General features: G+C 47.5%; 1 protein-coding gene across 2 annotated transcripts in view; it reads right to left on the minus strand.

The window, feature by feature from the left end:
• PNPLA7 (patatin like domain 7, lysophospholipase) overlaps positions 1-14,203 on the minus strand; it is a 123,859-nt gene that overhangs the window by 26,419 nt on the left and 83,237 nt on the right. For both annotated transcript variants that reach the window (XM_085076430.1, XM_085076429.1), the window contains exon 27: positions 2,983-3,139. In XM_085076430.1, the coding sequence (XP_084932556.1) occupies positions 2,983-3,139 (157 nt within the window). The remainder of the gene's footprint in view (positions 1-2,982; positions 3,140-14,203) is intronic.

Here is a 14,203-nt window from a genome sequence, read left to right on the forward strand (position 1 = left end):
CTAGAGATACGCCAACTTCTAAAAATACCAAAAAGAGAAATAACTGCAGGACAAGCAGCATTTAGTCTGATGGATTAAAGAGATACACAAGAAAAGCTCAGAGTTAACTAATCCATCCCAATGAAGACATTTCCCAGCTGCCCCCAGGCTGGAGTTGCCAGGCTATAACTCAGCAATAACCTTCAGCAGCACAAGCTGACAGCTTGAGGAGCAGGGAATGCTGCAGCCTGCTGAAGGAAGGAGCTGAAGGAAGGAGCTCCTGGGGCACCTCCTGCACAGCAGCTGCTCTGGGGACAGCAGGGAAGGTCCTGCAGCTTTGGGACACGGGAATTTGGGGTTATCTGAGGGATGTTTCACCTCTCTCACACTCAGTCCTTTGGAGTGTGTGGTGTTAAACACACCATCTCCACCATGGCATGGTGAGGACACTTTATTGCAAAAATCCAGGGTTCTTAAACTGTTCCTTTGTTATGAGTTTCCATACTTGTGAGGCACAACAAATGTGCTTAACCAACACCACAGACCATGATAGGAACATCAGGTGTGACCAACCACAGCCCCACTGTGTGAGCACTGATTGGTTCTGATAATTGTTTTACAATGTATAACTTGGTTTTTACCTCTAGTTTAGCTGAGTCATTCCCAGAATGCTTTTCTAGTTAGCCAAAGGAACAGAAGTGAGCAAGGATTTGACAAGGGCAGCAAAGCCCTCACTTTGCAAAACCTTTCTGCTCTGCAACAGGAGTGGATCTTCCAAGAATCCCCAGCAAACCTCCTGGCTGTTTCCCACACTCTGGGGTCAGGGAAAGGAGCCAACCTCTCCCTGCTCAGTATAAACACCATACAAGAGTCAGCAGCTCAGAATAGCCACTGATAAAGAAGATTTATCATCCCCCAAACCCTCTGTACATTCAGGGTGATCTTGGGGATTTCAAGGCTCTCTTCAGTTTGCAGCCATTCTGCTGGACATCACTGATGCTAGTGGAAAGAGTCTCAAACAGAGTAGGCTTGGTTTTTGCTCTTCTCAAGCCCTTGGACAATTTCTGGGTTGGACATGGACCTGCCAGAACACTCACGGAAGTCCTGAAAATCCATTCCTCATTAATAAGATGAAATATTTGCTCTAACAGAGGTCATTAACCTCTTTTCCCACTACTTACTGGCAGATTTCAAGGCACCAACACCTGGAAAAGCCCCAGGCTGGGCCAAAAATTACCTTTGAATTTGTGAAACATTCTCTGAGCTTTGCAATTTGTATTCAAACATTAATCAATAGATTAAACCCTTCATTCCATCTTTAACTGCTCCTGGTCAAAGTGACTGTGACTCCAGCTTAGGCTGGCAAGCTCCAGAAGGGGAACACAGTCCTGAGAAGCCCAGGAAACATCTCCAGCTCTGCCTCATGCCCTGCACAGGAGAGATCTGACAAACAAGAAGAGAATCCTTTGGACACAGAGGAAAATTCCATAGCTGTAGCTTAACCAAGAGCTGGGAGAGAGGGCAGAGAGCCACAGAGAGCTGGGAATGGCACAGCCCTGCAGGGAGGTTATCAGCACAGCCTCAGATGCTGCCCTGGAAGCATCTGCTAGTGACCAAGGTGGGAAAGGGACAGCAAGGTTAAAGGGATGTCTGACACAATTCAGTGCAGTTGGTTTTATGTCTTTAATCTTGAGCCTCCCCCAGCTTTGTGCTTCCAGCAAACTGCTCTGGATCATAAACAGTTTATGTTTTGGGTGCTTCCCAAGCCAGCCAGGCACAAGCAGTTCTTAAATAAAAAGCATAAAATCTATATTCTTCTGGCAAGAAGTGCTGGGGAGGTGAATCACTCCCACAGTGCTCTGCCCACCAGGACAGCACAAACATCCAGGGCCTCAATCTGTGTTTTAATGCCTCAGACAATCCAGTTTCCAAGAGACAGATTTTGTTGCAAAGCCACAGCAGATTAGAAGATCCCTGGGAGACATAAACAGTGCCCATGTGCCAATGACAGGCTCCTTCCTATTTCCCCCTGAGATCCAAGAATCTTAATCTCATTTATAAAATTTCCTATGTTACTCCATTTTCAGTAAGAAAATCTACAGGAAAGTGTGGTTTTGACATGAACAACACGAAGTTGTAACCAGCAAACTACAGAAATGACCCTCACCTTCAACCAGTCTGAACCAGTGTCACCTGGGACAGCTTTTATCCAACATCTGATCAATACATAAAACCAAGGCCAGGTTGGACAGGGCTTGGAACAGCCTGGGATAGTGGAAGGTGTCCCTGGCCATGGCAGGGGGGAATGAGATGATCTCTAAGTTCTCTTCCAACCCAAACCAGTCTTTGATTCCATGATAAATAAACTTGCCTGCTGAAGTCGCTATTTAAAACAACCTTCCCAAAACTTGGGTTAACTTTAAAAATAAGATTTTGTTTGTATTCAATATTGAAAGTTCAGAATTTCTCCTGACCCAGAGTCCCACCGCTGTGGAGTGCACAGGCAGGAGCAGGAATGACACATTTGGTAGTTATTTAGAGAAGGATTACCTCTGTCACTCAGTTCCACTGACACATGACAGCATGTGAGAAAGAGAGAGAATTACACAAGAGAGAAACACATTTGTTGAGAGCTGGAAAGGAAACAGGCCCAGCACATAAAAACAGAAGATAAACCAAAGATAACCACAGGTGAGCACACTGAAAAAACATCACTGCATCGACAGTGAGAGCAGAGCCAAGTCAGGCAGTTGCCTCCTGACTCCTTGGACATGGAGCAGCTTTTCCAGGTGATCCATCAGTGCCAGGCAGGGCTTGTTCTGTGGCACAGACTGAATTTCAGGAATTGCACCTTGCTGGGGTGCTGCTTGTGCCCTGCTGTGCCTGGAAAGGGCAGGGAAGTGCAGCATTCCCAGTGGAGGGAATCCAGGAGGGAATTGAGCATTCCCAGGGGAGGGAACTGAGCATTCCCAGGGGAGGGAGTTGAGCATTCCCAGTGCTTACCATGGCCCACTGGCGAGCTTTGATCCTCATCTGGTTGTAGCTGCGCTCCTCGGCGTACAGAGCGCTCATGAAGGCGCCGATGGATGTTCCCCCAATCATGTCCACGGGAATGCCAGCCTCGATCAGAGCCCGGATCACACCCACCTGGGAGCAGCCCCTGTGCCGAGGGAGGGAGAGGGAAAGGGAAAAAACAGCCACTGTCAGACAAGCAGTCATTGAGGGAGTGTAAAGACATGAATGGTGCCTTCTAAGGAAGCCGAGCCCGCGCCAGCTGAGCTGCCAATCTCTTGCTAAACAAGCCCCGGTGCCAGGAACAAACATTATGAATGCAGGAATCTTCCCAGAGACTCCCAGAGGATCCCAGGGAACACGACCACGCAGCCTGGCTTCAGTGGGAAAGGCAGGGAGATGAAATCAGCCAAGAGCTGAGCTGTGGATGGGCGAGGGGAACATCAGTGTGGATTTGAGGGAGCAGAACCTGCTGGGCTCCTTCCCAAGCAGCCAGGAAAGGCTGGATTTTAGAGCCCTTCCTGAGAGTTTCTTTTCCAGTGATTCTTCACAGAAAGTGAGCCAGCCTGGGATATTGGGAGGGGGCACCTCATGGATTAATAATGAATTTGAAGGTGGAAACAAAAGCATGCAGAGACAAACAGAATGACAGCAACTCAACTACCCAGGAGAGGGGCAGATGAGGAGACAACTTTTGAGGATGATACAAATTCCCTCAGGAGACTAAACATAGTCCTTGATGTTAAGTGCAGAAGGAATTCTGAGCAACAGTGGGGTCAAGTGATAAACAACAGATGAACCTCAGTGCTGATGGGACAAGAGGAAAGCAGAAGCAGCAATGCCCCTACAGCAACCAGCTCTGCTCACATGGATTTGGGAACCCCTGGGGATATTCCCTGAGAAATATTAACCCACTGCTCAGTGCAAGCTCAAGTGGCAAAAAAAAGAAACGAGAAAAAAAACAGAAAACATAAGAACATACATCCAGGATGGGCCAGCATTTGGAAAACTGCGAGCAAGCTCAGACTTCTCGCCCAAAAAATAGAGCAGAACGAAAAAATGACAGAGAGAAGCACAAAAGTTGACCAGAATATGGGATGAACTTCACAGAAGGAGAAACTAAACTCGAATCACTGACTGGGGAAGATCCTGAGTGATGGGAGACATGCAGGGCCAGCAATGATATCATCATGCAGAGATTTTAATGGAAAGGAAAGAATTCACAGACAGGTGTACACAGAGCCCAAACTGGGGAAACCACTGCTAGCACATGCTGGAGAGGTCACAACACAAATGGATTTAAATGTGGAAAGGATGAATCAAAGGTACCAGGCTGTCAGTGGCTACTAAACATGACAAATGGGAGGTGCAAGCTGGTGTTCAGAAGGCTCAGAAGCTGCTAATTGCTGCAAATAGTTGTTTTTGAAGCAGTTGCTGCTACCCACCATCGGAAATGAGGGAGCAGAGGTGGAACGTCTGATCTGATCCTGTGAACATCTGATCAAATCTATCTTTTATCCCCTGGTGGGAGAGGGATCCCTGTCCATCCCACACACCACTGCAATGAAGGCCAATTGCCTTCCAAGCAGTCCAAACCTACAGCCTCTGCTTTCAAATGCTTCGTCCAATTAGTAAAAAAGCATTTTTGATTAGTTCATCCCACCTATGATGGATGCTTTACAATCTAAGCCATAAAGCAGTAAAAAAACTTTCCTTTTGCCATTTTCCTCCCATTTTCTGTCCCCCACAGTTTGCTCTATTTCCATCCTCCTTCCCCTTACTGTTTACATCCTATAAATACTTGCTAACAGCTGCCAAGTCCACCGTAGGTGTCATTTGGCCAAGCTAAGCTGAGTACATTCTTTCCATCCCAATAAATCCCCTCCAGCTGCTGAAATGCTTTGGGACAGGTTTGTGCTTATACTGGGTGCAAATGACTTCAATGACAGATCAGTGCTGCTGTAATCCAAGGGCAGAAAAAGGATCATTTCGCTTTCCTCTCCAAATTCTTTCCTCTCTTCTACTGCTTAGATGCCCTTAGTTAAAGGAATTATACTTCTATCCTGCCCATTGTTTTTAGGCTTTTAGAGTGCAGCTATTTTTGCACTCTGCTGCTCGTGCCTGGCACTTCCCACTGCCTCAGCCCTGATATTCCAGCAAGGAACAGAACTTACCCTACGCCAACCTGCTCTCTGGAGACACCCCATGTGCCTTTCTTAGGGCATGGGAAGTACCTTAAAGCATTTCCTACTCAGAGGACAATTTTAAACAGGCCAGGAGTAGCTCCAGACAGGATTCTCTACCTTTAACTGTTTCTCCTGATTCACACATCCATAAGTACAAGGGATTTGACGTGATCACTCTGGATTTGCCCCTACTTTGTTGCACGGTGCCTTTGAATGAATAACAAAAGATCATTACTACTTTTATTGGCAAGTCATCCCCTCCTTGTGCATCCACAGAGTCCCTGCTAATATCCCACTAAACGTGTGACAGGCACAGATCTCCAACAGATTCATTGATCCCAAAGTGGAATGGGAATCAAAGTCCTTTTCCTGCTTGTAAAGGGACCTCCCATAAGCTGCCTGACTAAATTATGTTTCATTTACACACAACCACAAAGTTGATTCTTCCAGCTCCAGCACCCTGAGCAGGAGAATTCATGACGGAATTTGCAAACTAAATTCTGAAAAAAGGCAAATGTGCCTGAGCACTCCCTGTTCTCCAGGTGCCTCCTGCAAGATACAATTTTTTTTTTCCCCTTCTCTCTACATCTTTAGGCCATCACTGCCCCAGCAATGTTACTACAAGAGACTTCTCAACAACTGCTCTCTGCTGGCTCTCTCCTGGGCACTTCTTCCAGCTCCACACACACGGGCAGGCAGCCAAGGGAAGCGTGTGCCGGCACCCTGCCAGGCACTCACATCCCAGAGCTCCCACTGAGCTGCACTGGGCAGCTGCACACTGAAGAGGAAAAGAAATTGAAGCCAGGAGCAAGATCCATGTTAACAGCCAGAGGAGTGGTGCAGATAAAAACAGGGATTGTGCAGTTCTTGTAATACCAGGCCCAATTTCACAGGGGACGTGTCCTGGTTTAGGGAAATATGAAAATACAAGTGTTGGGCAAGAGGAGAACAAAGGGAGATGGCTTGTGCCAGTGCTGTACCTGCACAGCAGTGACACCACAGGGACAGGGAAACCCTCCTGGGTGATACAGAGCTGAATGTCACTGACTGCAGAGGAAAAGGACAGGGGAGGAAGGAGCATCCCAGAGAGGGGAGCACACCCAGCATGTCCCTGGAGCTGCACAAGCAGCTTCCTGAACCCTAAACTGCCTGGAGACCTCCCCTGCCAGGACTAACACTGTCCCAGGGTGGGGACAAGTGACCAAGGACAAATGACCTACAAGATGACTTTCAATCATTTCTATCAGAACCCAAAGATTTGCCCAGGCAGTGCAGTCAGTATCTAACCAGAAACTCTTTTCCATTGTACTCACTGCCTCAGACAGGCCTGATTCATTAATGCACTTTGCAGAGAGCTGAACCAGCATCACCCAGCTCCAGGAGGAGCTGGAAGTCAGAGCCAGGCTGCTCTCAGGGTACTCTGAGCATCAGATCCCCAAGTGCTGCTTTGTGCACTCACCAAATCATAATCCCTGTGCTGAACAAGCCTCCAAAAGCAGTGCTGTGCTGGCTAAACTCCAAACATTGCTCCTTCCTTACTCCTCATGATCACAAAGAGGTCACTTGGTCTGGTCAGCTGGACAAGAGGAGACTGAGGGGAGACCTTACTGCAGTCACAGTTTCCGTGTGAGGGGAAGAACAGGGGCAGCTCTGATCTCTGCTCTGGGACAGGAGCCAGGGAATGGCTGGAGCTGGGTCAGGGCAGGGTCAGGCTGGAGATCAGGAAAGGTTCTTCCCCCAGAGGGTGCTGGGCACTGCCCAGGCTCCCCAGGGAATGGGCACAGCCTGAGGCTGCCAGAGCTCCAGGAGTGTTTGGGCAATGCTGCCAGGGATGCACAGGGTGGGGTTGTTGGGGTGTCTGTGCAGGGCTGGGGTCCCTTGCAGCTCAGAATATTCTGAGATTCTGTGAAAGGAATGACCACAAAACGAGGAGAGGAGTTGTGGGAGACCTGCTTCCCTAAATACCACAGCCCAGCTCACACAGAGAGCTCAGCCTTTCTGCCAGGAGGTCTTGCAGGAAAATTCCTGCTGCTGAAATGAGCCCTTGCTTTCATCCCCTGGGGAAGTGCTGCTGGCATGTGACTGCAATGCACGAAGGCCAGAGCAGAACTGATAAAAGGAAAATTCCCCTGTGAGCTGTGCATGTGTCAGCTCTGCACGTGCTGCCAGGGCTGGGATCAGATCTGGCTCAGGAGGAAGGCAGTGAATGCAGCAGGACATTCCAGATTAAAGAGCCAGCAGGAATGCAGGCTGCCCTCCCTGCTCAGGCCAGGGGCTGAGGGAAACACAATCAATACAAATCCTGTGCACCAATGTTTTCCCCACAAGCCACGTTTAACACATCAGCAGATGTTGCCTGCCTGAGTCTGAAAGAAAAACCCGAGCCTGGGAGCAGCCAGAAGGGACACTCATTTTTCAGACCATGGCTAAGGGAGACACCAGGTAAAGATGCAGCTCAATCACCTCCAAAGTCCACTTTAGCTTCAGAAAGGAAGGGAGAATGCAGCCTCAGGCACTCAGCCTCACCAGCACCCAACTCCCCTCCTAACTGACTCAGCAGGATCAAGGAGATCTCCCTGAAAGCTCCAAAGAGATGCTATTTCCTTTGGTTAAAAAAAGGATTAAGGCCATGGCTGCTGCAGAGCTCTGCTGTGTCTCCCACCAAAGCCTCCCCAGAGTGGGACACACAGCTTCTGCCTCTCCTTCCTGATGGAGGTACCTGACAAAGGAGGCAGAAAAATAGAGAAATTGTCAAGGCAACTTTATTAAGCTCCATTAGAGCCCAACAAACCTGAATGAACACACCCTCAGTAGCCTAAAACTCCTGAAGCAGCAAAGCCATAAAACCAACCTTTCCCTGGAAGGGTTGTCTAACCCTTCCCAGGCTGCCCAGGGCAGTGGTGGATTTCCCAGCCCTGGAGGGGTTTAAAAGCCACGTGGATGTGGCACTTGGGGACATGGGTTAATGGTGGCCTGGGCACTGCTGAGGAAATGGTTTGACTTGATAATCTTAAAGGTGTTTTCCAACCTTAACAACACTATAATTCTATGAATTTGAATTTACCACGTCCCCTTTAGAGATGTGCAAAAAGTGGTGCACTGGGCAACCACTCCCCCAGCTCTGCTCTGAACCCAACAGAAATAAACTGAAGATGCCTGAGCTTCCAATCCCATGGGAGTACAGAGAATATCCTGAAAGCCACCAGGACCACTGACATTTCTGGGACCAGGATCCCAAAAGTGGAGCTGATGACTGAGCCTGCAGCTCTCAGAGTAACAGATGCACTTCAACCACCACAGAACTATTGTCTGAGATAGTTCTGGTGGAAGGATCTACATCCAACTGGTGCTGGTGGATGTAGATCCTTCCTGGGGTCACTGTGGAGGTTCTCACTGTACTGGAGCAGGGGAAATTGGATCTTGTTTATGTGAAGAGCTACACAGAGTGGCATCACCAAAGGTGACATCAGGAAAAGCCTCTTCTTTACATAAACAGCAGCATTTTTTGGTGTGTTCTGCAGTGATCCTGGCACTGAGTGGCTCAGTCACTGGCTCAGAAATGGAGCAAGTCTGCTACAAGTTGCAACTGGATTATCTCCAATTGGCACCTCACAGCTTTTGCAGCACCATCAATATACCCAAACATTGCTTTGAAATCTAATCCTAGTTATATCTTTCCAATAACATTATTTCCCAGCTTTCCTGACCATAAAACTTCTCAGGATCATAAATCTGCCAGAGCTGTTACAGTGATTTTCTGCCAGCTCCAAAGGAAACCAGACCCCTGCATTTCTCCTGTGGTACTACCTGGGCACTTGCAAGGAAGTTTCCAATCTTGACATTAATTAACTGATCAGCTAAGCACCATTTCTAACCTAAATAGAGAGAATAACCACACAATACTGGATTGTCATCCTAAAATCCAACTACCAGCAGGATCTTTCCCAGCAGCTGCCCTGGAGGAAGCTTTCTTTCTTCCACAGCCCACACGTATTGATCCAGAGAGATCTGAATTTTTCCTGTCTTCCCCTCCATTAACAACAGTCTCATTCCATCCTCCCACTTAGCTTTGCTCTCAGATTTCCACCATCTCCTTAGGGCAGAAATCACACATTAACCCTGTGCCAGGCAGGCACATCTGGCAGAAAAAGCATCTTCTGTTTATCACAAGCCCAGTGAAACTCCCTTCCTGCAAGAAAATCCAAATATTATGTCCTTTTATAGCCCTGATCTTGTTTCTGCTTTATAGACTAACTGTAGAACAAGCTTTAAACAAAGAGATTTGTGCCTGACACAGAAATAAATGAGCAAAATGTGTTCAGCCATTCCAGGAGGGCTGTCAGGGCTAGCCAGCCCTGGGGTGTGAAGGGATACAAGAGTCAGGCACTGTAGGGGAGAAAAAACACAAAATAGTCAAAGTAAATCATAAAATACACCAGGATTTTTGTTTTCTGATCCCAACTGGCAGCAGCACTCTCAGACAGGGGCACAGGAGCACGGAAGAGGCTGAATGGCAAACTGGACCCACTTGGGGATGTCACAAAAACCTGTCTCTTACTCTGAGCCAAGGAACAACTCAGTTTTCATCTGCAAAGGAAGACAATTTCTTCAGAAAACAAATATGTCCTCCTTCCCCACCCTTTTGAGACTTATTTATTAAGGCCTTGGAAGAACCCATTTTGAGCACAACATCTGGAAACTGCAGAAATAAGACCAAAGCATTTTAAAGAATATAATTGTGAATTTACTGAGGACTTCTCTTCAATCTCCTTTTCTTTAACAGGAAGGCTCACTGCCCAGGTGGGTTGGCCAGAGATCTCCCAAAATCTCAGGAACCATACTCCTGTAAGCACAGGGACTTACCAACAGAGCTGTACAACTGCTCCATGGGAAGTGAACACAGCACATGCTTTTACATCTGATAAAAAAAGGTGCAAAACCAGCAACAAGAGCTGATCCATAACTTCACCAGCTCCTTGTTTAATTTCACCTGTTTATCAAGGCACTGCTGTGAATGAATGAGTTGGGTGGGTTGAAGGCTGGAGAGCAGGACAGGAGAGTCCAACTCAAGCACCTGTAATTAATTTTAGGGGGGTTTTAAGCCATAACTTTGGAGTAGATGACTCCCAAGCTCCTGCTGCTTGAAGGGTTTAGTAGAAGCTGTTATAACCTTCAACCTCCATGGCAGATGGGAGCAAATGAGCAATTACAGAGGTGCTGCAGATGGGAAAAGGAAAAATCAGCTCATTAAGCATTCTGTGGGTGCCAAAGCCATGTGAACACAGCTTTTGTGGGCACGTGGTGACCCAACTGTTACACAACTCTCCAGGCAACTGGCATTCAGCTCTGGGATTTTGGGAGCAGCCACAGGCTCTGCCTCTGCCCCTGCTCACTTGGAGGCAGAATTCTGAATTGCTGCACAAACACAATTAAAACCACGCTGAATGCACTGGGCATCACTGGGGATTGTCCCTCCCTGAGGAAATCAAAGCAGAGCCTCTCAGGAGCAATTAGGCTGCAGTCTCTTCCCATCCATCTGCAAACACAGAGCCCAAGGCCCTCAGAGGAGCTCCCAGCCTGTCCCAGGAGCTTTGCTCAACAGCAGCAAATTCAACTCGCTGATTTATTTTTAGGGGTTGTTTTTTGTTTGTTCAAACAACTAACTCCAGGGCTGACCTGGATAAGACTCAAATTAGATATCCAAACACACATTATTGCCATCTTTTCCAAGTAGGAGCCCACCTTCCTTCCCTTTCTCCTTCAGCCTCTCCAAAACAGCAGCAGAAAGTCAAACATCAAGTCATTAAAACATCAAGTCAAAGGTGCAGTTTTATATTTAAGGATAAAGAGTTTTGCTGCTTCTCTGTTATTTTACCTCCTATATATTGTCCTGGAATCCAGTCTGGTTTTTGAAAGACACAGGGATGCCAGGAGCCTGACTCTGGAATTCAGCTTTCCCTCTGCTCTATCTGCATGTGGCAATGGATGCTCCACTGGTGACAAGAGCACAGCCAGCCAGCCCAGGCCACTTCTCTGAGCAGCTACAGGAGCAATTACAGCTCTGGAGCCCCTAATGCATCAGTCTGAGCTTCAGAAAGGGATATCACACAGAAAAATGCCACTCCACCATGCACTGAGGTACAGACATTTATCTAAATACACAAAAGTCGTCATACAGGTCACCAAATAGTTTCCCCTTTCCCAAAATGCTCCCAGCCCAGTGCAGGCTGTGTGTGATGGGGGAAGGCTGCAAAGGCCAAGAGGATTAACCTCAGGGCTGCCAACTTTCTGCCTTTCCAATGTCAAGAGACTGACTGGCCTGGTGTACACAGGGATTACTCTTAAGAACAGGAACTGGAGGGAAGATATTTCAAGTATTCAGAGGTTGGGGTGGGTTTTTTTTTCCATGACACAAAGCAGATTCAGCCCCTTTTGTATCATTTTCCTGCTTCCCTACTGCAGAAATCCTGCTTCCTCAGCTGTTGCTGGGCACTGACAGACTGCAGATGCTGCACAGCAAGCCTGATTTTTCCATTTAAAACAAGGGGAAGAAGCATTTTTCAAGTTCCTTTCATACCTCAGCCTAATTTGCTGGAACTTTAGAGCATGATCAGGGTGAGGAATGGGATCCTTTTAGCAGCACATATTCTTCAAGACCTGTCTTGCTAGACAAGAGGAGAGCACAGCCCTTACATGCCAGCTCTACCTTCAGCAACACTTGGAAATGGAACAGGAATTTCAGGGATGCTGCCTGATTGCATCAGGGGGAGAGAAAGAATTGCAAAAAAATCCTTGCTCTTGTCTGGCATAAGTGGAAATCAGGAAATGGTGTGAACCCAGTGCAGAAGGGCCTGGGCTGTGCCAGGCTGGCTCCATCCAGGGCTGCCAGACACCAGGCTGGAGACAGGGATCTTGGCCAGCACCCAGATCCCTGCTGCCAGAGGAGGCAAAGATCCCCCAAAATCTCCTGCAGAAACCCTGATCATGCCATGCACTGCCCCCAGGCAGCACAAGGTGTCACCTGGTCACTCCTCTGCAGGCTGGAGTTGAGTCAGATCGATCAGAGTAACTGGAAGGGAAGTTTCAAGCAAATTCCCCAGACACATCCAACCCACGAGGAGACAGCATAAATCCATTTACATTTAGAGGTAACAACATCCTCCTGAAACCCCAAACAACAACTCCTGGTAATGGTTTATATTCTCATCCCCCAAGTGCTGCAGAGCAATTTCCACAGGGGGATCTGCCCAGCTGCCCAGCTGCGTTTCACCAAAGCAGAGCACAGTTCTGAGGGTTTCAGCCATTTCCTCAATTCCATCAGGAGCTGAACCCCAGCACCATGAAATCCTTTCTGTCCCCTCCTCTCTCCAGTGATTTAAACCCCCAGAGCTGCCTGTGGCTGATGGCACCATGAGCACCTTGGAGAGGCGGGTGCTGCCCTTCTAAACACCTCCTAGCCAAGGTCACAACGAAGAACAATGGTTTTAGCAACAATTTTGTTCCATAATTTACTTCAGAACAAGTATTTTCTCAGACTATGTTTTTTGATCACTTCAAAAAAAAAAAACAAAAAACCAACAACCCTGAATCCAATTTCTACACATTTCAAGCTGTCAGCTCTGTGCCCTGTGAATTTTAAGCAGTGAGGCAGAGACACCAAATTAAGGGGATACCTGTACCCCATTATAAACCACTGAAAACAAAATTAAACATCAATAACCTATTTGCACTCTTGGTGCAGTCCTGAAGCTCACTGCATGATCTGGAATGATTTCAAAGCCAAATGCATTTCTGTTAACACACAGGGACAGCTCCAGGATGGCAGAAGCAGTTGGCAAAATGCATTTTTTTCACAATAGGTCCTTTTGTGAGAGGACTTGAAAGCAGAGACTGAGAAAGGAACTAAAGGGCAGGTGTAAAGAAGACAAGAAGCAACGAGTGTGGAGCAACAAGAGAGCAAAGAAATTCAGAAATCTCAGGGCTTGGATGTGTTAGAAAGGGAAAAGAGACTTCCAGACTGGCAGACACAGTCAGGTGGGAAAAGAAAAAGGGAAAATAGGTTGGAAGTGTGGAGAAGATAGGAAGGGAAGTGTGGAGACACATTATTAAGCAAGTTCTCAAGATATTACTTTTATCTTCCAGCACAAGCAACCGGTTCCAACAGCATTTGGGCTCCAGAGACTCCTTATCCCTCCCACCCTGGGATGTCCCTCAGCAGACTCAGTCCATGTTAGGTCTTGAGCCCAGCAAAGGAGCTGAAAAACATTTACTGTGTTCCAACTTATGTGAGGAACATCAAGAGCACAGGAAATTCCCATGGGAATTTTCTTTCATCCCTTCTGGAATTCTACATTGAGTGTGTTTAGGATCCCACAGGGGAAAACACTGCTGTTCTTTATGGTCTGGGTGCCTGTGGTCAGGTTTAACAGCTTAAAAAATCAACTCCCCCCATATTTCCAGCTCCTTCCCTGTGTCTGAGGTTCAGTAATTGATCTTATGAACCAGCTCTATCTCAAGTTCTGCAGCTCTGCAGTCAGAGTTTAAACAACATCCACACACATACACTTCTCCTGACATGGTTAAAAAGCCTCCTATCATTAGTTACCTGCCTTAGCTGAGGAATAAGAATTAATCTTCCTTAACTGCTGGAACTGAACCTGAAGCACCTGCACCATAAAACTTCACAGAGTCTCCCCAGGAGGTTCTGTTATTGCCCAAGATTGAAGCCCAGGGTTTCATAACCACAAAGCAGGAAAAGGAGCTGCAGCCTGGGCAGGGAGCTGTCAGCACCATGGGAGCTAACTGCCCATCCCAAGGACACCACTTGTCATTGGAGCAGCATTTCCACCTCAAATTTCAGCTTTTTATCCCTCAGGTGTGGCATCACGTGCTGGAAGTTGGGCTGTGAGGTGTCAACTCCATCACTGCACCACCAGCCAAGCCCTTCCACCCCTTGGAGCCAAACCTCAGTCCTGACAAGGGGACATCACCTTTATTAGGCCCTAGAAGACTCACTGAACTTAGAT

The sequence above is a fragment of the Lichenostomus cassidix genome, chromosome 17 (genome assembly GCF_008360975.1).
Source record: "Lichenostomus cassidix isolate B80296 chromosome 17, HeHo_3.0, whole genome shotgun sequence".
NCBI classification, from domain to species: Eukaryota; Metazoa; Chordata; class Aves; order Passeriformes; family Meliphagidae; genus Lichenostomus; species Lichenostomus cassidix.